The sequence below is a fragment of the Rhinatrema bivittatum genome, chromosome 1 (genome assembly GCF_901001135.1).
Source record: "Rhinatrema bivittatum chromosome 1, aRhiBiv1.1, whole genome shotgun sequence".
In the NCBI taxonomy this organism is placed as follows: domain Eukaryota; kingdom Metazoa; phylum Chordata; class Amphibia; order Gymnophiona; family Rhinatrematidae; genus Rhinatrema; species Rhinatrema bivittatum.
The window spans coordinates 382121361-382146815 of record NC_042615.1 but is presented as its reverse complement, the minus strand read 5'-3'; the positions used below and the strand labels follow the sequence as shown (position 1 = coordinate 382146815).

Here is a 25455-nt window from a genome sequence, read left to right as displayed (position 1 = left end):
TCAGGAACAGACGAGAGAGGGAGCAATTTTAGATCTAATTCTCAGTGGAGCACAGGACTTGGTGAGAGAGGTAACGGTGGTGGGGCCGCTTGGCAATAGTGATCATAATATGATCAAATTTGATTTAATGACTGGAAAAGGAACAGTGTGCAAATCCAAGGCTCTCGTGCTAAACTTTCAAAAGGGAAACTTTGATAAAATGAGAAAAATTGTTAGAAAAAAACTGAAAGGAGCAGCTACAAAAGTAAAAAATGTCCAAGAGGCGTGGTCACTGTTAAAAAATACCATTCTAGAAGCACAGTCCAGATGTATTCCACACATTAAGAAAGGTGGAAAGAAGGCAAAATGATTACCGGCATGGTTAAAAGGGGAGGTGAAAGAAGCTATTTTAGCCAAAAGATCTTCATTCAAAAATTGGAAGAAGGATCCAACAGAAGAAAATAGGATAAAGCATAAACATTGGCAAGTTAAATGTAAGACATTGATAAGACAGGCTAAGAGAGAATTTGAAAAGAAGTTGGCTGTAGAGGCAAAAACTCACAGTAAAAACTTTTTAAAATATATCCGAAGCAGAAAGCCTGTGAGGGAGTCAGTTGGACCGTTAGATGATCGAGGGGTTAAAGGGGCACTTAGAGAAGATAAGGCCATCGCGGAAAGATTAAATGATTTCTTTGCTTCGGTGTTTACTGAAGAGGATGTTGGGGAGGTACCCGTAATGGAGAAGGTTTTCATGGGTAATGATTCAGATGGACTGAATCAAATCACAGTGAACCTAGAAGATGTGGTAGGCCTGATTGACAAACTGAAGAGTAGTAAATCACCTGGACCGGATGGTATACACCCCAGAGTTCTGAAGGAACTAAAAAATGGAATTTCAGACCTATTAGTAAAAATTTGTAACTTATTATTAAAATCATCCATTGTACCTGAAGACTGGAGGATAGCAAATGTAACCCCAATATTTAAAAAGGGCTCCAGGGGCAATCCGGGAAACTACAGACCGGTTAGCCTGATTTCAGTGCCAGGAAAAATAGTGGAAAGTGTTCTAAACATCAAAATCACAGAACATATAGAAAGACATGGTTTAATGGAACAAAGTCAGCATGGCTTTACCCAGGGCAAGTCTTGCCTCACAAATCTGCTTCACTTTTTTGAAGAAGTTAATAAACATGTGGATAAAGGTGAACCGGTAGATATAGTATACTTGGATTTTCAGAAGGCGTTTGACAAAGTTCCTCATGAGAGGCTTCTAGGAAAAGTAAAAAGTCATGGGATAGGTGGCGATGTCCTTTCGTGGATTGCAAACTGGCTAAAAGACAGGAAACAGAGAGTAGGATTAAATGGGCAATTTTCTTAGTGGAAGGGAGTGGACAGTGGAGTGCCTCAGGGATCTGTATTGGGACCCTTACTGTTCAATATATTTATAAATGATCTGGAAAGAAATACGACGAGTGAGATAATCAAATTTGCAGATGACACAAAATTGTTCAGAGTAGTTAAATCACAAGCAGATTGTGATAAATTGCAGGAAGACCTTGTGAGACTGGAAAATTGGGCATCCAAATGCCAGATGAAATTTAATGTGGATAAGTGCAAGGTGATGCATATATGGAAAAATAACCCATGCTATAATTACACAATGTTGGGTTCCATATTAGGTGCTACAACCCAAGAAAGAGATCTAGGTGTCATAGTGGATAACACACTGAAATCGTCGGTGCAGGGTGCTGCGGCAGTCAAAAAAGCAAACAGAATGTTGTGAATTATTAGAAAAGGAATGGTGAATAAAACGGAAAATGTTATAATGCCTCTGTATCGCTCCATGGTGAAGACCGCACCTTGAATACTGTGCACAATTCTGGTCGCCGCATCTCAAAAAAGATATAATTGCGATGGAGAAGGTACAGAGAAGGGCTACCAAAATAAGGGGAATGGAACAACTCCCCTATGAGGAAAGACTAAAGAGGTTAGGACTTTTCAGCTTGGAGAAGAGACGACTGAGGGGGGATATGATAGAGGTGTTTAAAATCATGAGAGGTCTAGAACGGGTAGATGTGAATCGGTTATTTACTCTTTCGGATAGTAGAAAGACTAGGGGGCACTCCATGAAGTTAGCATGGGGCACATTTAAAACTAATCGGAGAAAGTTCTTTTTTTACTCAACGCACAATTAAACTCTGGAATTTGTTGCCAGAGAATGTGGTTAGTGCAGTTAGTATAGCTGTGTTTTAAAAAAGGATTGGATAAGTTCTTGGAGGAGAAGACCATTACCTGCTATTAAGTTCACTTAGAGAATAGCCACTGCCATTAGCAATGGTTACATGGAATAGACTTAGTTTTTGGGTACTTGCCAGGTTCTTATGGCCTGGATTGGCCACTGTTGGAAACAGGATGCTGGGCTTGATGGACCCTTGGTCTGACCCAGTATGGCATTTTCTTATGTTCTTATGTTCTTAACTACAAACCCTTGTAAGTAAAGGTTTTGAGGCAGGCAAGCATGAGATCAGAACATCTTATGACATTTTCGACACCTCTACCAGAGTGTCTGCAGCTGCTATTTCAGCGAGGCAGTGGGCCTATCTCAAGTCTTCTGACCTTCGCTCAGAAGTGCAAGACCGGTTGTCCAACCTGCCCTCTGTAGGAGATAATCTGTTCGCCGAACAGATCCAATAGACGGTGGCTGAACTAAAAGACCATCATGAGACCCTAAAACAGCTCTCTTCGATGCCTTCCGACTTCTCTTCAAAGCAGCCCTTTAGAAAGGACTGAAAAAAGTCGTTCTATTGTCCACGAAAGTCCTACCCACCACCAGCCAGATCCCGTGCTACAAGAACTTATCAGAAACCTCAGTCTCGCCAAACCCGAAAACAAAAACCACAAACAGCTCCCCAGCCGGGGCCTGCTTCCGGTTTTTGACTTCCACTTGGAGAGCAGCAGCCAGATTCCTCTGTCGCACATACCAGTGGGAGGTCGACTGTGCCACTTTCACAACATGTGGCATTCAGTCACAACCGACCAATGGGTATTGGCAATCATTGCTCAGGGTTACCATCTGAACTTTCTCGCCCTGCCACTGGACTCCCCACCTCTGCAGAAGTGGAGAACGTTCGTCCACTCCGTTCTTCTGGATCAAGAGGTCTCCCTCCTTCTCCAGTCAAGAGCAATAGAACCCGTTCCATACTCTCAGCAAAGCCTAGGGTTCTATTCCGGTACTTCCTAATCCCCAAAAAAGCAGGAGGCGTCCGTCCTATTCTAGATCTACGGGCCCTCAACCAGTACCTCCAGCAAGAAAAGTTCAAGATGGTCACCTTGGGTGCTCTTCTACAAAGAGGAGACTGGCTCTGCTCTCTGGACCTCTAGGACGCATACACCCACATTGCGATAAGTCCAGCTCATCGCAAATACCTGAGATTCCTAGTAGGCCTCAAGCACTATCAATACCGAGTGCTTCCATTCGGCCTAGCGTCTGCTCCACGAGTCTTTACAAAATGCCTCGTAGTCGTTACAGCATTCCTCAGGACACAAGGTATTCATGTCTACCCCTATCTGGACGACTGGTTAATCAGGGCTCCCACTCAGCAAGCTGCTCTGTCGTCCCTCAATCTAACCTTACACACTCTAATTTCATTAGGGTTTCTCGTCAATTACGACAAATCCTACTTAGTCCCATCTCAAACCTTATCATTCATTGGGGCAGATTTGGACACCTTACAGGCAAAGGCTTTTCTGCCTCGACAATGAGCACTGACCATCGTGTCTCTTACTCACCAACTGCAGTCTCAGCACGCTGCAACTGCACGCCAATTTCTCGTCCTCCTGGGACATATGGCATCCTCAGTCCATGTCACCCCAATGGCCCGCTTGGCCATGAGGCTCAGGCACTTGACTCTCAGGTCTCAATGGACTCAAGCTATTCAGTGTCCACATCACAGACTCACTTCGTCTGTCCCTCGCCTGGTGGAAAAATCAGAACAATCTCCTCCAGGGATTGCCCTTCCAGGTTCCGCATTCTCAAATCATTCTCACCACCGATGCTTCCAACCTCGGCTGGGAAGCCCATGTAGCCGATCTGCAAACACAAGGCTCTTGGTCTCCAGAGGAAGCCAAACACCAGATAAATTTCCTGAACTTCAAGCAATAAGATATGCTCTCAGGACTTTTCAGGATCGCCTGTCCAATCAAGTTATCCTAATTCAGACGAACAACCAGTGGCCATGTGGTACATCAACAACAGGGAGACACAGGCTCCTTCCTTCTGTGTCAGGAAGCTGCGCAGATTTGGGTGGAAGCCCTCTCCCATTCAATGTACCTCAGGGCCACCTACTTGCCGGGAGTGGACAATGTTCTGGCAGACCAGCTGAGTCACATCTTTCAACCGCACGAGTGGTCTCTCAACCCCTCAGTTGCGAATTCCATCTTTCAAAAATTGGGGATATCCTCAGATAGACCTGTTTGCGTCCCCTCAGAACCACAAAGTGGACAACTACTGCTCCCTCATTCGCAGCAAACACTCTCAGCCCAGAGACGCATTCTCCCTCTCATGGGCAACCGGTCTGCTTTTTATGCATTCCCTCCACTTTCTCTTCTCTCGAAGACTCTCGTGAAGTTGCGTCAGGACAGGGGAACCATGATCCTGATAGCACCTCACTGGCCTCGCCAAGTGTGGTTTCCAATACTTCAGGATCTCTCCATTCACAGGCACATTCCCTTGGGAAAGGTCCCGCTCTTGATCACTCAAAATGACAGGAGCCTGCGCCATCCCAATCTTCAAGCCTTGTCCCTGACGGCATGGGTGTTGAAAGGTTAATTCTTCAACCACTTAACCTTTCAGATCCAGTTTCCCGTGTCTTGATTGCTTCACAGAAGCTTTCCATGAGAAAATCTTACTCTTACAAATGGAAAAGGTTCACATCATGGTGCTCTTCTCCGTCCCTGACCCCTTTCCTGTCCAATCCCGAAGTTTCTGGACTATCTTTGGCATTTGTCAGAATCAGGGCTAAAGACCTCTTCCGTCAGAATGCATGTCAGTGCAGTAGCCGCCTTCCATAAAGGTATCGGGGATGTTCCTATATCAGTACAACCCCTTGTAACACGCTTTTAAAAGGCTTGCTCCATATCAAACCTTCATTATGTCCTCCGGCCCCTTTTTGGGACCTTAATCTAGTTCTGGGTTGGCTCATGAAACCACCATTCAAACCTCTTCACTCTTGTGAACTCAGATATCTCACATGGAAAGTGATTTTCCTTTTGGCAATCACTTCAGCGCGCAGAGTTAGTGAATTGCAGGCCCTAGTTACCTATCCACCTTACACTAAACTTCTGCAGGGACCGGGCGGTACTCCGCACTCACCCTAAATTCTTACCTAAGGTACTTTCGGATTTTCATCTAAACCAATCCATCATACTACCTACCTTTTTTCCCAGGCCCCATGCCAACCCAGGAGAACAGGCTCTGCATACCCTTGACTGTAAACGAGCTCTAGCTTTTTACCTAGACTGTACAGCGGCCCACAGGGAAAGCACTCAATTGTTCGTCTCTTTCCACCCTAACAAGTTGGGAAAGCCTGTGGGTAAGCAAACCCTCTCCTCCTGGTTGGCAGACTGCATATCCTTTTGCTATCAGCAAGTGGGCATTCCATTTCAAGACCGTGTTAAAGCACACTCTGTGAGGGCCATGGCGACTTCAGTAGCACACCTATGATTGGTGCTGCAACCTGGAGTTCTCTCCACACCTTTGCAGCCCTCTATTGCTTGGACAAAGCCGGAAGACAAGATTACATCTTCGGCCAGTCTGTCCTTCGTAACCTGTTTACAACATGACGTACCAACAGCCTTCCGCCTGCCCGGTAGGGTTTAGGATGCCCTCTCCCAAATTCCACCCCACTTGTTGTATCTATTGCATGCCTTTGGGTACATTTGGTGCAAGTTCGGACATCCTCAGCTCGGTACTCACCCATATATGAGGACTACCATCCTGCTTGTCCTGTGAGAAAGCAAATGTTGCTTACCTGTTACAGATGTTCTCACAGGACAGCAGGATGTTAGTCCTCACGAAACCCGCCTGCTGCCCCGCGGTGTTGGGTTCGTAACGTTTTGTTTTATTTTTCGGCACTGCCTGTAGCTTTCAAATAAGACTGAAGGGGGACCCCTGCTGGCTGCAGGGTTAGTGACATGCTGGGCATGCCCAGTAGGGGCCAGTCAAAGTTCTGGAAACTTTGACAGAAGTTTTCCGTGATTGGGCTCCATCCTGATGATGTCACCCATATGTGAGGACTAACATCCTGCTGTCCTGTGAGAACACCTGTTACAGGTAAGCAACATTTGCTTTTTCCTTAGTGTAGACAGATGGACTCAGCATCCCGCACACAGCTGCCCAAGAGAAGCACCAAAGAAGAGCCTGGAAGTCGAATCTCGATGCTATAGAAATATGGGTAAGCCGTTACCCTACCCCTAGTTCAGGGCACCCACATTATGACGGGTGTCAGCGTTATGTTGGCTGAGTGCACTGGCGGTCCCCAGTTTTAATCAGTTTTTAATCAGTCTGTTTTAATTAACCAATATAAATGTCCACAATGCCTTTTCAAAGAGAATACTGAGGAGCTGAGGTCACGGCAGGGGTATATCTAGGGTGACGTCAGCTTTGAAATCTGACTCAGTCTCCCATCTGCTAGCAGAGGAGCACATAACTCACTGGTCCTGAGTCCATCTGTCTACACTAAGGAAAACAAAATTATTAGATAAGTAATTTCTCCAATGTTTTATTGGGACTTAGAGTTCAGAATTGTTTATTAGTGGTAGCTGATCTGTTCATGATCTCATTTGCACGGAAATGATTTGTTCTAGCCTCCTTTTGGAGCTCCTGGTTAATAGGGGTATAGGAAGAGTTCTGATAATATTGTAGTTACAAGGAATACAGGCAAGTAGAGGTCAGCATGGAATTCTGTAAAAGGTGATGTCAGCAAACCTGTTCTCTGTCTGCTTGCTGCAGAGCATAACCCATGCATCAGTGCTGGTCTGACTGGACTCGAGGAGAGGAAATTAGCAGGTAAGACTAAATTGCTCCTTATTTTTAGACAGTTTATCATATATACAAAGTATCAAAACGGTCCAGTTGTGAGGATCAATGTGTATCCCAAAAGAAGCGCAGAATAGTCTGTTCCCTGTATGTACCCGGATCAGTCAGGACTCCTGGGTTTTGCTTCCTCTCCAGCAGATGGAGACAGTGAAGTTTTAACGGACTTCGTTCTATACCCCTGAGGTGCCACCTAGAGTCTGTCAGTATTTCTCTGTCTTCAGCAGATGGTGGAGCTGCAAAACCTTTAGTCTGGGTTTGGTGTTAGGTTTTTAGTTTGTTGGTATTTGTTCCTTCGGGAATCTTAAAAAGACAAGGATTTAGTAAAAAAAAAACAAAAAAAACCAAATCAAATACGGACTCCATGCCTCATGTTATGCAGGCCCGGCTATCTTCTATGACAGCGGATACCGAGTGCCAGCCCAAGCTATCCACACAATTTCATGCTACCTAAGGCAACTCCAATATAACTCCATTCCACCCAAAACACGTCCATCTCAAGCCCTTTTACGGATAACTGTACAGGCCGTGACAAGGAAGTCTATCTCTTTTCCAATCACCTATGACAACACTTGGGAGGGGTGGGGGGGGGGCAAGGGGGACATGGAGAAGATTAAGAATCAAGGTTTTGCTACTTAGGGGGGGTACGACAGTACCATGAAAATGAAAATGTGAAGAAACTGGGGTCTTTACTCTGTACAAAGTACTTACCCTCAAGTATACTGTGTTAAAGTTCTGTTTGTTCAAGTTCGTTTGATCCTTTCTAAGCAGTTATTCATGGGAGAGCTCATGGTTTGTTTGTTATTGATGGATGTTTTTTACTGTACAAGTCTTCCATGATGGTGTATCTACTGTATTGTACCAGTACCTTATTACTTCACCACAATAAAAATATATTACAAAAAAAAAAAAAAAAAACAGAGAGAAGATATCTCTTTAAGCCTCCTATGGAGTTGCTAGGTCCTGGTGGGACCATCCCCCATGGTAGCAGAATCTCTGGAGCAGAGGGTTGGGAGCCTTGTAACTGCCCACGGCTGAGGGTGATACCGGGGAGCCTGGTTCTCACCCTCTGAAGATCTGCACACAGGAAAAAACAACGCTGAGGTGATTTATTTAATTTCCCTGTATATACCTGGATCAGTCCAGACAGTGGGTTGAGCCTCCTTTCCAGCAGGTGGAGACAGACTAAAACTGAAAAGGATATCCTATATGAAGACAGAGCCTATCCTGTAACCCTTCAGTATTTGTCTCCAGCAGGTGCAACAGCTCACCCTTCGGTCTCCTGATCTAGGCTAGTCAGCCTTCTTTTTCTTCCTTTCTTCTTGGATCAAGCAAGTTCTTCCTTAGGGATCTAGTTTGGTTTTCTTCCCATAAAAAATAAAATAAATAAATGCTAGAAAGGGAGTTTAGCTTTTCTTTTGTGCAGGAGACTGTCCTGGCTCTTGCCGGACTCGGGGGGGGGGGGGGGGGTGCTTCGCCCCTTCTGCGGAGCATAGCCTGAGTCCGTGAGTGCTTCCAGGTGTGGGGACCGAAGCTGGTGGTCCAGTTTTCGTCTCACTCCCTCTGGCTGCCTAGGGAGCTTAGAGCTCCATTGCTGTGCTCAGTCTGTGTTTGGAAAAAAAAATCACACTTTAAAAAGGAACAGCAATACAATTTATTGGCAAATTTTTTTTTTATTTTTTACTTGCCTGGGATTTGAACCAGCAGCCAGACAGGCAGGAGTCAGCAGGTTTCTCTCCCCTGCTTCACTTCTGCCGGCGGGCTGTCAATCAAGGCTATTTTTACTTTTTTTTTTCTTCAGCCGCGGCTCCTCTTCAAAGCGGATTGCCGCGGGCCAGCAGCCTGCCTTGCCTGTGGGCTCTGCTCAGCCTGCCTGCTGGGTGAGGAAGGTCCCTCCCCGGCCGGGCAGGCAAATCCAACCCGGGGATTGATTCCCCAGCGCATGGCCAGGCCTTTCCCGGGTCGGCAAAGCCCGGGAATGGCGGCCATGTTGGATTTTTCTGCAGCTCCTGTCTTGGAGCTGGCTGGGGAGCTGGATTTTTTTGCTTTACCCCCCCGATTTGAGCCCTGAGGCCTCCCAGGACGTGGTCCCTGGGCGCCCCCCCCCCCGGGAAATCCAGGGGCTTGTTTTTCTTCGGCTTTGTCCGTCCCGTCCCCCCCCCGGCACAAATCTTCCTTGGTTAGTTTGCAGGAAGAGGAGGAGGAGGGTCCCCATTCCCCCCCCCCACCAGAAAAAAAAAATTCCCCGCGCCATTACCTGCTGATCCAGCCGCGGTGCCTTCAGGGGCTGTTCGGGTGCAGGTGGTCCCAGTCAGTCCGAATCCTGATCCCACTTCAGATCTAGCGAGCACCCTCCCAGCCCTGGAAGGGGACGATCCCAGAGTTCTCCGCATGCTGCAGCGGAAGGAGTTGGAGCCCCTCATCCCCTTTGTCCTCCAGGAATTGGGGCTGGAGGGGCCCCCTGCGGATACCCTTACGGCCTCCCTGCCTAAGAATATGGACCCGGTCCTGGTGGGACTCAGGGCTCCGGCAAGCGTTTTCCTGTTTCATCCTGTGCACAAGTTGCTGCTCTTGCGGGAATGGGAGGCCCCCAAAGCGGGACTCTGGGTGGGGCGGGCTATGGTTTAGCTCTACCCCCTCCCAGAGGAATGTTTAGATATGTTAAAGATTCCCACTGTGGACTCCTAGGTCTCTGCGGTCACCAAGCACACCACTATCCGGTGGTGGGATCGACTGCTCTGAAGGCGGACAGGACCGCAAGCTCGAGGCCCATATGAAATGTATTTTTGAAGTTCTGGCGCTGGGGGTCAGGGCGACTATCTGCAACCGTCTCATGCTACAGGCAGGTCTCAGGTGGGTTCAACAATTACTCGGCACCCATCTGCAGAGGCGGAGCAGGCTGAACGTCTGGAAGCTGTCATCGCATATGGGGCTGATGCGCTCTACGACCTCCTGCGTGTCCAGGCGAAGGCGATGGCCGCGATTGTATCCGCTCGTTGGCTCCTCTGGCTGCGCAATTGGTCGGCCGACCTGTCCTCCAAGGCCCGGCTGGGCACGTTGCCTTTCAAAGGTAAGTTGCTTTTTGGAGCGGACCTTGAGAAGCTTATTGACTCCTTGGGGGAAAAACCAAGTTCATAAGCTCCCGGAGGACCGGCTGAAGCACTCTTGTTCTTTTCCCCCTCTCGTCCTCGCCTCCGGGGACAGAGGAGGTTTCCGCCCCGTGGACGAGGTGGCTCCTCTAGGGGTTATGCTTCTCGGCCTCAGTCTTGGTCTTTGCCCTTTCGCGGGCGTCGCTCCTTTCAGTGAGGGACAGTCCCAGCATCCCTCCTCCAACACTGCTACACAATGAAGTTTAGTCGGCTCATCCCTCATGTTCCTTTTCTGGGCAGTTGCCTCTCCCTGTCTTTCGAGGAATGGGTCAAGATCACGTTGGACCAGTGGATCCTCGACATTGTCCGAGACGGTTATGCCTTCGACCTTGTTCGCGACCTACTGGATCTCTTCGTCTTTTCCCCAGGCGATCGTCTCAAGCGGGAAGCGGTAGAGCAAACCCTTGTCAGGCTACTGGACCTGGGCGCAGTGGTTCCCGGTTCCAAAAGCGGAGCTCAGCGCAGGCCAGTATTGCTATTTACTTCATGGTCCCCATCGGCCCATTTTGAACCCCAAGAGGGTCAACCGGGCCCTCCAGGGCCCACATTTTCGCATGGAAACTTTGCGAGCTGTCATCGCGGTGGTTCGCCCCGGACAGTTCCTCGCTCGCTCGATTTGACATAGGCGTACTTCATATACCGATTCACCACGCCTACCAGAAGCATCTTCGCTTCATGTCCTCAACCGGGATTTCCAGTTTCGTGCCCTATCTTTCAGGCCTCGCGACCACACCATGTTCCTTCACCAAGGTCATGGTGGTGGTGGCGCGGCCCTTTGTCGGGAAGGAGTCCTAGTCCATCCCTATCTGTGACTGGCTTGTTCGGGCCAAGTCGGAGGCTCTTTGCAGACAGGCGGTGGATCGGGTATTAGCTCTCCTTGCGTTTCTCGGTTGGATAGTAAATTTCTCCAAGAGCAGGCTTCAGCCCTCCCAGGTGCTAGAGTTCCTGGGAGCCCACTTCGATTCTCGCGTAGGAAAAGTTTTTTTTTCTGCCTCGTGCCCAGGCCCTCAAGTTGATCGACCAGGTTCGAATCTGCTGTCTCTCCCTCTTCCAAAGGCCTGGGATTACCTACAGATCCTAGGGTCCATGGCTTCCCCATTGACCTAGTTCCCTGGGTCTTTGCTCATATGCGACCATTACAGACAGCTTTGCTATCCTGTTGACAACCGGGGTCGGAACAGTTTCACATAGTCCTCCCTCTTTTGGACTCTACTGTCGCCACCTTACAGTGGTGGTTTTCGCTCTCTCAGTCTTTTCAGGGGAATGCCACTTCGCTCTCCACAGTCGGACGATAGTAACCACAGGATGCCAGCCTCTCGGGCTGGGGTGCGGTCTGCCTGTCTCAAGTCCACTCAGGGGTCTGGTCGCCGATTCAGACGCGCTGGCACATCAATCGCCTGGAGGCCCGGGCGGTGCTTTTGGCTCTGCAGGAGTTTCTGCACCTGATACGCAACAAAGTGTCAGGGGGGCACCCGCAGCTGCTTAGTGGCCCTAGAAGCCAGTCGGCTCCTTGTCTGGGCAGGAACGACATTTGGAGTGCCTGGCGGCCTCCCACATCGCGGGCAAGGAAAATGTTCAGGCCGACTTTCTCAGTCGTCAAGCACTCGATCCTGGGAGTGGGTACTCCCGGACATAGCCATGGATCTGACTGTCGACAGGTGGGGTCCCCCCCCACCTGGACCTCATGGCAATCTTACGCAATGTCAAGGCCACTCGTTTCTTCAACCACCAGAAGGAGCACGGCTCGGAGGGCGTGGATGCACGACTGAGATCCTTCTGTACTTGTTCCCTCCGTGGCCTCTGGTGGGAAAAGTTCTCAGGTGAATAGAACTCCACCAACGGACGGACCTATTCGGCTGGGCCATCTTCTTCATCTACCTCAGCAGTGGCCGTATTTTTCGACCGGGCCGATCGCCTTTTTTATTTTTGAACGGCGACGCCTGAAGCGTAAGGGGCTATAGGGAGGAGGTTATCTCCACCCTGCTGCGAGCCCGGAAGCGGTCGACTTCTCTAGCTTATGTGCGCGTTTGGAAGGTCTTGAGACTGTTTGTGAGGAGTCTGGTGTCTCAGCATGCCCTGCGCCGATCTCGTTGGTTCTTTCCTTTCTGCAGAAGGGTCTCTCCAAGGGTCTTTCCTTCGGTTCCTTGCGCATGCAAGTTTCCGCTTTCGGCTCTCTCCTGGGACGGATCAAGGGTCATCCCCTAGCGGGCCTCCCGGACGTGGTTCGGTTCCTGAAGGGAGTCAAACACCTGCGTCCACCCGCTCGCAATACTTAACCGTCGTGGAGTCTTAATTTGGTTCTCCGGGCCCCCTGTGCTTCGTCGGGCTACGGTAAAGGATCTCACCCTCCAGGCAGTTTTCCTTGTTTCTATTTCCTCTGCTCGGCGAGTTTGAGATTTAAGTGTGGTCCTGTCGGGAACCTTTATTGTGCTTCTCTGATTCTGGTGTATCCCTCAAGACTGTGCCTTCTTCCTTGCCGACGGTTTGTCTCCACCTTCTGTGTCAGTCTGTAGACCTCCCAGCGTTCTCTCCAGAGGAGATTGCAGGTACCGCCGGTGGCAATCTTCGCAAACTGGATGCCAAACGCGTTCTACTCAGGTATCTCTAAGTCACCGATGACTTTTGGGTCTCGGACCATCTCTTTGTTCGTTGGAGTGCTCCCAATCAGGGCAACCCGGCTTCTAAGACCACTATTGCGTGGTGGTTGAAGGAGGCCATTTTCTCGGCCTCTCTTTACCAAGGTCGGGCAGTCCCGGAGGGCCTAAAGGCTCATTTGTTACGTTCTCAAGCTACTTCGTGGGCGGAGAGTCAATCGGTCTCCAAGCACAAATTTTGCAGGGCGCTATATGGACTTCCCCTCATACTTTTGCTCGATACTACCTTCTGGATGTACAGGCTTCCGTTTTTGACTCTTTGGGCAGCAAGTGCTTCGAGCGGGACTGTCTCGGTCCCACCCAGGATAGGGAAGCTTTGGTACATCCCACTGTCTGGACTGATCCGGGTACGTACGGGGAAAGGAAAATTAGTTCTTACCTGTTAATTTTCATTCCTGTAGTACCACGGATCAGTCCAGACGCCCTTCCCTGTTTGTCTTTCTTTTCTGTCCTCTTGAAGCTTGTTCTTGCAGATTCACAGATTTTGATACTTCATTCTTTGCAAGAATACTGAGCAATTACACTGGAAGCCTTGGTTGTTCAAGTACCAAGTATATGCAAGAGCGGTTAGTCATACCATGTTTCTTACATTGTTCTACAGTTGCTCCATTGAGCTTTATGGTTACTTGCTTGATCCTATTCTGGTTTTGTTGTTTTCTGCTTTGGCAGTGGTTATACTGAAGGGTTACAGGATAGGCTCTGTCATCATATAGGATATCCTTTCAGTTTTAGTCTGTCTCCACCTGCTGGAAAGGAGGCTCAACCCACTGTCTGTACTGATCCGTGGTACTACAGGAACAAAAATTAACAGGTAAGAACTAATTTTCCTTTCTCAGCCGGCCTAGAGGTCTCTTTCGACCCTCCTTCCGACGCCGTTTTTGCCATTCTCCCAGGAGTTTGTCTTGGTCGCGCTGGTTCTTTTTTCAGGCCCCGATCCTAATTTAGCTCGGGGATCATGCCTCATGGTGTGGCCTGCGGGCTGGAGTTTGTACCAGTTGCTTGTCGGGAAGGGAAGGCTCTTCAAGGAAGCTGATTCCGGCGAAATCGCATCGCAGCAGCTCTAGAGCACCCTGGGACCCTGTGAGGGCAGAATTGCTGCGGCAGCCTCAGGACCCTTTTCTCCTCAGTGCAATTACTGAAGCCTTACTGCGAACGTTGAAGGAGCAGGAGAAGGCTGCCCTGCGGGAGGGGAGCTCCCCGCCACCTCTTTTGCCATGTCCTGCTGCCCCTGGGGGGGGGGGGGGGCGACTTGCAGGCAGCTCAGATCTCTTCCTCAGAGGAGGAACAGTGGAAAGAATCGGATGAGTCATCCTCCTCGTTCTCCTCCAATTTTGTTTTGTTGCTGCATAAAGCCTTCAAAGCAGGGAAAGCAGCAAAGAGCCAGGGTACTAGGGTACCCCGTGAGGTCCTGGCGGCGCTGAGGGCTGGGACAGGAGCCTCATCACGCCACAAGTGTACCAAGTCACACAGTGGCATAGAAGCCCCCAAGGCCAAACGCCCTCTCCGGTCCTTTTCCAGTCCAGTGGACAATTCAGATACGGATGGTGCGGATGGAGGGGAGTCTCTTCTGCAAGCCCCTGGTGAGGGACCAGATGCGGATCAGGATTACCAGCTCCAGCCAGCCAAGCCAGTGGGCGTTCCTGTAGTGGAGGGCGATGATCCCAAAGTGGTCCGCCTGTTCAGAAGGGATGAACTAGGTTCACTTATCCCGGCCATTCTGGAGGAGCTGGGCATTGAGGTTCCTCCGAAGGACTCACGGTTTGGGGCTATGGATCCATTGATGGTGGGGCTCAGGGGTCCAGCTCGATCCTTTCGTTTCATAAGTCAGTTTCGGATCTTTTGTTTAAGGAGTGGGACACTCTGGACCTTTGTTTAAAGGTAAGTCGGGCTATGGACAAGTTATACCCACATCCAGAGGAAGCGCTGGACCTCCTTAAGGTCCCTAAGGTGGACGCTGCAGTCTCGGCAGTGACCAAGAAAACCACCATCCCGGTAACAGGAGCCACTGCCCTGAAGGATTTGCAGGATCGCAAATTGGAATTGCAAGTTAAAGATTTTTTCGGCCCTAGGGGTCCGGGCCACTATGTGCAGCAGTTTCGTGCTACGAGCCAGTCTTTGCTGGGTGCAGGATTTGCAAGCAGCAGCATCCCTTTATGCGAGTGAGACGGTGCAAGCGGGGCACCTGGAGGCAGCGGTAGCTTACAGTGCTGATGCGCTTTATGATCTGTTATGGACTTCTGGCTGGATTATGGTCTCAGCCGTGTCCGCCTGCAGGCATCTCTGACTTAGACACTGGGCTGCGGATGTTTCGTCTAAGGCTCAACTGGGTTCCTTATCCTTCAAGGGTAAGCTGCTTATCGGGCAACAATTGGAGGACATGATAAAATCTCGGGGAGAATAAAGTCCATAGGTTGCCGGAGGATAGATCCAGGACGAGAGGATCCTTTCCTCAACGGGCGAGATTTTGGGGAAATCACCGGTTTCGCTCTTCACGGTACGCCGGTTTATCCTTTTGACAGGGTCCCAGCTGCCAGTCTTCTTGGAATCAGTCCTTTCGAGGGCGCCGGCCTGCCAGAGATGGAGCCCCACAATCTCATGGGGGTACCAAGTCAGTGCAATGAAGCGAGACCGGTCCACTCTTCTGTCCCAAGAATAGGGGGGTGGTTATCCATTTTTCTAGAAGAGTGGACCAACTTAACCACAGATCATTGGGTCCTCAGTATAGTAGAACACGGTTACGTGTTAGATTTTGCTCGGCCGATCCACATGGTTTCCCCATACGGTACTACCAAAAACGCCGGGCGGTACAAGACACTCTGCGGCGGTTACAGGACCTAGGCGCCATAGTTCCGGTACCTGCAGGAGAGCTCAGGCGAGAGTGCTACTCCATCTACTTCGTGGTGCCCAAGAAGGAGGGCACTTTCTGTCCCATCCTAGACTTAAAGAGAATCAATCGGACTCTAAAGGTGTCTCGTTTTCGGATGGAAACTCTTCGCTCGGTGATAGCGTCTGTACACAAAGGAGAATTTCTTGCGACTCTGGATCTGACAAGCTTATTTGCACATTCCTATACGCCCAGATCATCAGAAATATTTGCAGTTTGCAATCCTGGGGCATCATTTTCAATTTTGCGCTCTACCATTCGGTCTGGCAACGGCGCCCAGAGTCTTCACCAAGGTGATGGTGGTTGTGGCAGTGGCCCTGCAAAAGGAGGGGATTCTGGTACACCTTTACCTGGACAATTGGCTGATTTGAGCGAGGTCAGAAGACCTTTGCAGAACAGCGGTGCAGAGGGTGCTACAGATGTTGAGCTCCGACAAGAGTCACCTGGTTCCCGCCCAGTCCTTGGAGTTTTTGTGTGCTCAGTTCGACACGATCTTGGGAAAGGTTTTTCTTACAGAGGAAAGATTGTCCAAGCTTCTCACTCAGGTGGAGTCCTTGCAATCCATGCCTCGCCCCAGGGTCTGGAATTATTTGCTGGTCCTTGGTTCGATGGCTTCCACTCTCGAACTGGTGCCTTAGGCCTTTGCGCGTATGCGTCCTCTTCAGTCAGCCTTGTTCTTTTGGTGGAATCCATTCTCCGAACAGTTTCATCTTCTCCTCCCACTGACGGATTCGGCACTGTCCAGTCTTCTTTGGTGGCTGTGTCCAGACAGTTTATGGCGGGGGTGGATTTGGAAATTCCCTCCTGGATAGTGGTAACCACCGATGCCAGCCTCTCCGGTTGGGGAGTGGTTTGTCAAGGAACGGCAGTGCAAGACCAATGGACAAGAATGGAATCCTCCTAGTCGATCAATCGGTTGGAAACCAAAGCGGTTCGGTTGGCGCTGCAGGCCCTCCTTCCTTTAGTAGAGGGATAATCAGTGAGGGTACTCTTCGACAAGGCAACGACAGTGGCTTACATCAAACATCGGGGGGAACCAGGAGTCGTTCGGTGGCAGCAGAAGCTCAGCTTTTAATCAACTGGGCAGAGCAACATCTCTACAAGATTGCGGCCTCTCACATTGGTGGACCATGTGCAAGCCAATTTTCTCAGCCGCCACCAGTTGGACCCGGGGGAGTGGAAACTCTCTGAAGAGGCCTTTCGTCTTCTGTGCATACGCTGGACCATGCCGTCCATGGATTTCATTATGACGTGCCGCAATGCCAAGGCTCCTCGATTTTTTTCAGTTGGCGATGGGAACCAGGAGCAAATGCTCTAGTCCTTCCCTGGCCAAAGGACGTTCTGTTGTACGCCTTTCCGCCATGGCCATTGGTCAGAAACATTCTGCGCCGCATTGAAGCTCATCCAGTCAAGGTGATACTTGTGGCTCCCGAGTGGCCGAGGCGTCAGTGGTTTGCCGACCTTCTGAATCTAGCAGTGGACAGTCCGCTGAGATTTCGGCTGTCTCCGAATCTCCTGCAGCAAGGCCCCATTTGTTTTGGAGAGGTAGATCACTTTTGTCTAGCGGCATGGCTAGATTAAGGAGTAAGGGTTACTCGAATGCGGTTATTGCCATGCTCTTACATTCCCATAAAACTTCTACCTCCATGGCATACGTTAGAGTTTTGGGGAGTGTTTGAATCCTGGTGTCTAGACCACGAAGTGCAGCTGTCCAGGGCTTCTATTCCAGATGTTCCGGATTTTTTACAGGCTGGATTAGCCAAGGGGCTGGTGTTTAATTCCCTACGAGTTCAGGTGGCAGCCCTTGGTTATTTTTGTGAAAAGATGCATGGGACTGCGCTAGCGTCTCATTTGGATGTGGCTCATTTTCTGAGAGGGGCTAAGCATTTGTGTCCTCCTGTCCGGAACCCCTGTCCTTCGTGGAAGCTCAATCTGGTTCTCCGCCCCCTTTGTAATGCTCCTTTTGAGCCATTGAAACAAGCGATCCTGAAGAATCTGACAATGAAGGTTTTTCTTGTGGCTATTTCCTCAGCATGGCGTGTTTCCGAGCTTCAGGCCTTATCTTGCAGGGAGCCCTTCTTACGGATTTCTGAAGCAGGTGTCTCCTTAAGAACAGTTCCCTACTTTCTCCTGAAAGTGGTGTCCTTTCATTTGAATCAGTCAGTGGAGCTCCCTTCTTTCGCGGGTCTGGATTCTTCTACTCCAGAGTCTAGGGATTTAAGGAAGTTGGACATAAAGAGGGTGTTGCGTTACTTGGAGGTCACGAACAGTTTCCGTCCTTCGGGACCATCTGTTCGTTCTGTGGAGTGGACCCAGGAGGGGTCATAAAGCTTCAAGGGCCACTATCGCATGCTGCCTAAAGGAAGCTATTGTTTCGGCTTACCTTGTTCAGGGCCATCCGATTCCGGTTGGTCTTAAAGCTCATTCTACTTGATTGCAAGCAGCCTCCTGGGCGGAATGTCAACAGATGTCGCCGCAGGAAATTTGTAGGGCGGCTACCTGGAAATCTACACACACTTTTGCCAGGCATTTTCGTCTAGATGTCCAGGCCCCTGAGCCCGGTTCCTTCAGGGCCAGTGTACTCTGAACGGGACTCTCTCAGTCCCACCCTGGTTAGGGAAGCTTTGGTACATCCCAGGAGTCTGGACTGATCCAGGTACGTACAGGGAAAGGAAAATTGGTTCTTACCTGCTAATTTTCGTTCCTGTAGTACCACAGATCAGTCCAGAGTCCCGCCCATGGGAAAACGGAGAGTCTGCTCGGCTGGTAATTAGTCATATTTCTGCAAGTTTATCGAATGCCCCCCTTTTCAGAGAAAGAGTATGGGCATAGTTTCGTTCATTGAGTTGCAAGTTTTTCATTCCCTCTGCTCTTCGGGGGGAGGTTGTTTATGTGGAAGTTATGCTTTAATCTTTCTGCTTGGGTACAGAGTAATACTAACAGACTCTAGGTGGCACCTCAGGGGTATAGGACAGAGTCCGTTAAAACTTCTGTCTCCATCTGCTGGAGGGGAGGCAAAACCCAGGAGTCTGGACTGATCCGTGGTACTACAGGAATGAAAATTAGGTAAGTACCAATTTTCCTTTTTAGCTTGCATCGAGGTTGTGTTTTCTTACCCTCCATCCAATTTACCCTATTGGATTAAGACAGCAGAGGACCATGCTCCTGAAACTCTCATAGGTATCATCAGTCATTCCAGACTTTAAATTCAGTCTTTAAGTGAGAATCTGACTCCAAATGTTGTGCCTTCATTCCTCATTACAGTATGCATTTGCTGTGTGATATGTGCGGTATATAGCTTTATGTAGAATACAACATTTCAATTGCCCCTGGCAATGTTGGCTTAAGCATTGGTGATGACAATTTATTCATAATAGCCTGCTAGGGTATTTGGAACATTTCCATATCATACGTATAAAGGTTCCTCATTCAGTTTTACCTCTGGTGTATAATTGTTTCTCTTTATACAGTTTTTCAGATGTGTAATATACTTTAATACAATTTATAAGAAATCATTCAATATCTGATAGTAGAAACTGTTTCTTTGTTTGTTAATGCTGTATCAGACACTCATTTCCAGTATTTTGCCAATATCTTGCTCCCATCTATGTTAATATATTTTTTTAGAGGTGGAGGGAGAAGGCCAGCAGTTTCCTCCTGCTCCTTTGTACTTCCAGATCAGTCAGATTCAGGGCTGGGTATGGCAGCATGGGTCTTCATGTGCAACTACTCAGATCTTTTTCCCCTATCTTATATCCCCTCCCAATTCACTTAACCCAGTTTGCAGGGACATTTGTCAACCAGGGGCTGTGTTAGGGCTCCTTCCAGAACCTACAGTCATGAGTCTTATATCTGATTACCTCACTGGGACTGCCTCCTTACAGGGGCCATGAATGCTGCCTCCACAGCATTCCCATCAGGCCTGGGGAGTGGAGAACCTGAGCCAAGAATCTAACTCGGGTCCTACACAACACTGCCACTGGGCCAGTTACCTATTTGTGTGTTTAACTTAACTAATACTTACTCATTCCCTGGCACTAGCATTTTGTATATTTTAGATATTCCTCTGGATATATGAATAGAAGGTGTATTGTGCTCTGCAATAATTCATATTTATTCATTAATACACAATCTTTTTTTCAGAATGTTTAAGAACTTGCTAAAAGAAGTGAGAATATATGCACAAAAATTCATTGACAGAGGGAAAGATTTTAACTTGGAGCTGGCTATTAAAACCAGGATTATATCGGATGGGTTGAAGTATTCACTGGCTACTGGAAACTGGGGTGACCAGAAGAAAGCACACCAGGCCCGAGCTGGAGTATCTCAGGTGAGATCCAGCAGTTATGGGAACCCTGTCAGATGGGCAAAGACCTATACAGAAGACTTGGACAGGTGTTATTTAAAACGGTTTAAATTACAGAGCCATATCTAGTCGTGCAGTCCAGGTTAAGGGCAGTGGGTCAATAGAGGCTGCTTCAGGTGTGTCACCATTTGAAGTGTTTGTTGTGAGGCCTGAAAGATGTGAGGCACATATTTAGCCTATGCGTGTGGATACAGTACCAGAAATGCATGCGGGGTGGGTGGGGGGTATGTATCTGCCAACTGAGTGAATACTTCTTGGTGCTTGATGGTAAATAGCATAGGTAAATAGCATAGCTGCAGCACTATATAGTACCAGGCCTCAGTTAGTTTTTTGGGTCTACTCTCTCTTCTTCCATGGGATATTAAGGCTGCCGCACTGTAATGCTTCCATTTTCCAGGAGGGAAGTCCAGGATGCTAAACTGATGCACATACCAGCTTGCCCTGGGTATGCACTTGCAACATGCTATGAAAGGTGTTCTGAGTCATAACCCTTGATCTAGCGTTTGTGATGTCCAGCAATGTGAATTCAATATTGAGAGAACCAGCCAGGTTGTTGCGTCTCAGCTTCACTCACTCTCTGGCTCTGGTTGGTTTCAAAGGAGGAAACTCCTTTTTCAGATTTCAAAAATATATTCGTTTTCTATGGTAACATAAAATATTTTTCAGTATGCCATAGATGTTGCTGAGAGAAGCCCAGGTGAATTCTAAACAGCATTTCAGTTTGTTCAGATGCAGAATATCTGTTTTTCTAAAGGTCTGACCTACAGTGGATCTAGCTAGTTTTTAAGAGTGAAAAAAAAAAATAGGTGTGCAGGAACCCTACACAGTTGTTTGTGTGATATCTATAGCTTGATCTTGTGCAGCATCTATAGCCTGATCTTGTGATTGCAGGTGTTGAACCGGCTAACGTTTGCATCTACGTTATCTCATTTACGGCGGTTGAATTCTCCTATCGGTAGAGATGGTAAACTGGCAAAACCCCGGCAGCTGCACAATACCCTTTGGGGGATGATCTGTCCTGCTGAGACTCCAGAGGTAAGGAAGAATTGGTGAATATATGCACGTGCTTCCTAACTTGCCCTCACTATGAATGAGGGATACTCATAGGAAGAGTTTTTCCTTCTAACCAAATCCTTTACCTCCAAAGGCTGCAGTAGCTTTACCTCTTCACCTCTTTAAAATATACCTATTGAAGTTCACAAAATTCTTACCTGGTGATTCAGACAGAGGGAGATGCTTCTATTTTTAGCCATTCTAGGGTTCTCTTTGCATTCTCAAACCTCATAAGAACTTGCCATACTGGGGCAGACACAGAGTCCATCAAGTCCAGTATCCTGTTTCCAACACTAGTCACAAGTACCTGGCAGGATCCCAAGCAGTAGATAGATGCCATGCTGCTAATGCCTAGGAATAAATAGCAGCTTTCCCCAAGTCTGTCTGGTTAATCGTTTATGGGCTTGTCCTCCAGGAACTTGTCCAAACCAAACCCAAAAGTAGATCAAACAAAACCCCAATATATATATATATTTTTTTCTTTGCTAGCTATCCATTCCACAAAATCCATCCAGAGAAACTGCTGTTCAAAAGATAATTAACTGGTTTCTGTCATATTGGAGAGATTTGCTCTGTCCCCTTGAATAGTAAGATTGGTGTATATGTGCAGCTGAATCCTCTCCCTTCAGAGCTCACAAAGTCTTTCGCACACTTTGTTTCAGAACTTTAATCACCGTGGTACAAATAAACCTTCATTTGATCTTCATTTTGAAAATATTTTACTTCCTAAAAAATGCATAGAAACCTCCAAAACCGTAGGTAGGAGTATTTGGCACCCAGGTACTTTGTTTCTCTTTAAAATGTAGGTCTGGTTATTTTCACTGGCTGCTTTCAGACAGATGTGAAGGCTTTTGAAAATGTACTCGCATGCTCACGTGGGGTGAGTGCATATCCTGGGCTGGTGAGGTGGCAGCAGCATCCTTGAGTTGCTGGGACTGGGGAGGTAGGACAAGGTTAACAGGAATGTCTTTTAGACCCTGTGAGGAGAGGCCTGGGATGGGGAAGACAAAGAGCTCCAGTGGGGAGTCTAGAGGAGGGGAGAGGGCTGCTCCTAGGTGGATTGGGGAGGAGGAGCCTGAGAGGACTGAAACAGAGCAGAATTATGCCATGCATGCACTCGCCATGTGTTCTTCCCTGCCCCTCCCCCGACCAAAATAAAATAGATTTATCTTTTGGGATTTTGGGGGAAGGGAAAGTTTGAGAGTATATGGTGAGTACATTTTGTCCTTTGTGAGTAAGTTCTGGAACAGTTCTAGAATTCCTAGCGCTGGACACACTAGTTTTCACCTTCTGAAATTTGTAACTGAATTCCCAGATACAAGCACTATAAGGGGTCAGTTTTGAGTAGCTTGCCTAGTTACAGGGTATGCACAGACTTTACAGTAGTTTCCGCAAAGTGTATGTATATAAAATGTGCAGGTGGCCGATCGTGTGAATTGCAGGGGGGCAAAATAGAGCTTGTACACGTTTGAAAATGCAAATATATATGCACAGTTTACGTCCTCTGTGCTAAACATATTCCCCAAGCAGAGGGTGGCAACCTTCAACAAGACCTATTTACCAGAATATCTGAATTGGAAAATTATGTTCTTTGTTCTAGCAAGTCTTAGCTTTCAATTTACATAAAATTATTGAGATTAGCAGTCATTCTTGTATTTATCTTTTAGCTTTAAGGATTAGAATGGAAGCAATACATTGAGTTGAGTAAGTAGACAGAGTGCTCATATGGGAAGCCTGGATACCACTAAGAGGGGAGAAGTTATTTAATGATTTGAAAATGATCATTGCCTGTAATTGTTCAGTGTTTCTAGGGTTTAAGCTTTTCTCATTAGCTCCAATGCTACAATTTGAATTTTTTTCAGTCTGTGGTATCATGTTTTAGGCTACTGTTAAACTGCTGTGCTCGTGCAATCTCCATAGATAATGTATTAAATAGGGGTGTGCAGGCCAAAAAATGCCATGTCATGTTAAGATCGATTTTTTGGTTTTGTTTTCCCATTTTTGTTTTTCGTGTTTTAGGTTTCGAAAAATGTGCGCAATATGGCTCCAAAGTGCGCACTAAAACAATAGAAACCCCCCCCACAAAATTCAGTTTTTTCTTCTATTGTTTTGTTTTGAAAATGACAAATGTTGACATTGTCTTTGTCATTTCAAACAAAGTATTGAATACTTGATGGGATAACATTTAGCATTTTTATTCTGTTGCAGTGCGGTCGTGTTCCTCACACTACATCTTTTTCTGCTATAGATAAAATACACTTGAATTCTGGAACCATGATGCGGTTTCCTTGAAATGTAGTTGTCAGGGAAGTAGAGGGCTTCGTTGGATGGGATCGTGATGCTGAAATGTATTTGATTACTCATTCAGGCAATTATCTTTAATGCAAGGTTGCTCATTCAACTCCTTCATATTGCTAACGACAGTGTTATCAGAGCTCCTGATTTTCAGCTTGGGGTTAAATACTGTGGCAAGTCAGGAAAATCTACAGCAAGGGTCTTCAAAAAGCTGCTCCCCTTTTTATAAATTTGTGTAGACACAAAGGGGCTGAATTTGCACAAGTTTGAAATGTGTGAGCATGTATTTTCTGTATAAACTTGCATACATTTTACATTCTAAGAATGAAGTAGTTCCCCATCCTTGTATCTGGTTATTTGGGTTTGATTTTCTTTCTTTCTTTTCTGCATTTTTATCTCCTCTGTTTTATTTTCTTTGCATAGTGAGACAGTGATAAGACCAATCTCTTTTTTTTCCCTGTATGTACCCGGATCAGTCCAGACCGTGGGTTGAGCCTCCTGTCCAGCTTTGATAATGTTTATACTGAAGGGATTCAGGGTAGGATCTGTCCTGATATAGGATATCCTTTCAGTTTTGGTCTGTCTCCATCTGCTGGACAGGAGGCTCAACCCACGGTCTGGACTGATCCGTGGTACTACATGAACGAAAATTAGCAGGTGAGAACCAATTTTCCTTTCCCTCCTAAAGCTGCCTTGTGTCTTGCCTCTGCTATTTTTCTCTTATTTTATTTATTTATTTAGAGATTTTTATATACCGCTGCACGTTCGGTTTCAAAGGAACAATAATGCAGCAACAAGCTTTACAATAAAATACTTAGAGAACTATCATTGAAATACTCTTCTTTCCTCTATCCTGTTTGATCACACCCGTAGGTTTGCTTCCTTTCTTAATAACAAGGTAAATGACAGCAGATGAAGACCCGAAGGTCCATCCAGTCTGCTCAGCAAGTTGCTTGGATGGTGGTTGTTGCATGCAAGGTTCCCCCCTCCCCCCCCCCCCCCCCCAAATATGCCTTCTGTTAAGGATAGTAACTGCTGCTGTCACACTGGTTGGAAAATATTGGTTTAGCACTTGGGATGAATTCAGCTTTTCTGGGCACAAGTTAGAAGCTCTTGACTATACCTGGTAGGCAAGAAACTCAAATGTACCTAATTTAAATTCATAATACAAATTAGTGGGTGCTATATTGTGACTTTTAGATATTTCTTGTTAAGTGATGTCAGTCTAATGCCTTTCATGAGCACTTTGGAGGGTGGCGAGCAGGGAGTCAGAATGACAGCCAGCTAAAAGGCTAGCAAGAATATAGGCACTAATAAATACATACTGTCATTTTGTGTATGGACAGGGTCACGCGGTAGGTCTCGTGAAGAACTTGGCTCTGATGGCTTACATTTCTGTCGGGTCTCAGCCATCCCCGATTCTGGAATTTTTAGAAGAATGGAGCATGGAAAATCTGGAAGAAATTTCCCCTGCAGCCATTGCTGAGTATGTAGCAGTGAGGCTTTTTATTTTGTAGGCTGTCTTTGTTTTGATAACTGTTCCATCCTCCAGCCCCCCCAACACTCTGATTTTAATGAGGTGTGTTTTGTTTTTCATAGCGCAACCAAAATCTTTGTGAATGGATGCTGGGTGGGGATTCACAAGGATCCAGAGCAACTGATGAACACGCTGCGGAAGCTGCGCCGACAGATGGATATCATTGTATCAGAGGTGACTTATCTGTGCCCATGAATCAGCTCTTGACATGGAATGCGTAGCTCTCTTCTGCAACAAGATCATATCCATTCTGAGAGCCCCCCCCCCCCGCCCAATACATAACTTACAAAACAGGACTTTTCTAAAAAGTCAATATCTTGCATTCTACTGAAAAACCTAAGGGGTACCTAGGCACATATGTAAGCCTTTTTTTTTTTTGCCTCCATGATTTTAAAAAGATTTCTAAACACATTTGTACATCCATTTTTTTTTTTTTTTTGTAAAA

The 25455-nt window shown here is 47.4% G+C and overlaps 1 protein-coding gene across 1 annotated transcript in view; it reads left to right on the top strand.

Annotated features, from left to right (window-relative positions):
• The window catches only part of POLR2B (RNA polymerase II subunit B), a 177912-nt gene that overhangs the window by 91977 nt on the left and 60480 nt on the right, over positions 1 to 25455 (top strand). The window contains exons 10-13 of the mRNA XM_029600967.1: positions 19903 to 20089; positions 21017 to 21160; positions 24820 to 24959; positions 25073 to 25184. Of these exons, the coding sequence (XP_029456827.1) occupies positions 19903 to 20089; positions 21017 to 21160; positions 24820 to 24959; positions 25073 to 25184 (583 nt within the window). The remainder of the gene's footprint in view (positions 1 to 19902; positions 20090 to 21016; positions 21161 to 24819; positions 24960 to 25072; positions 25185 to 25455) is intronic.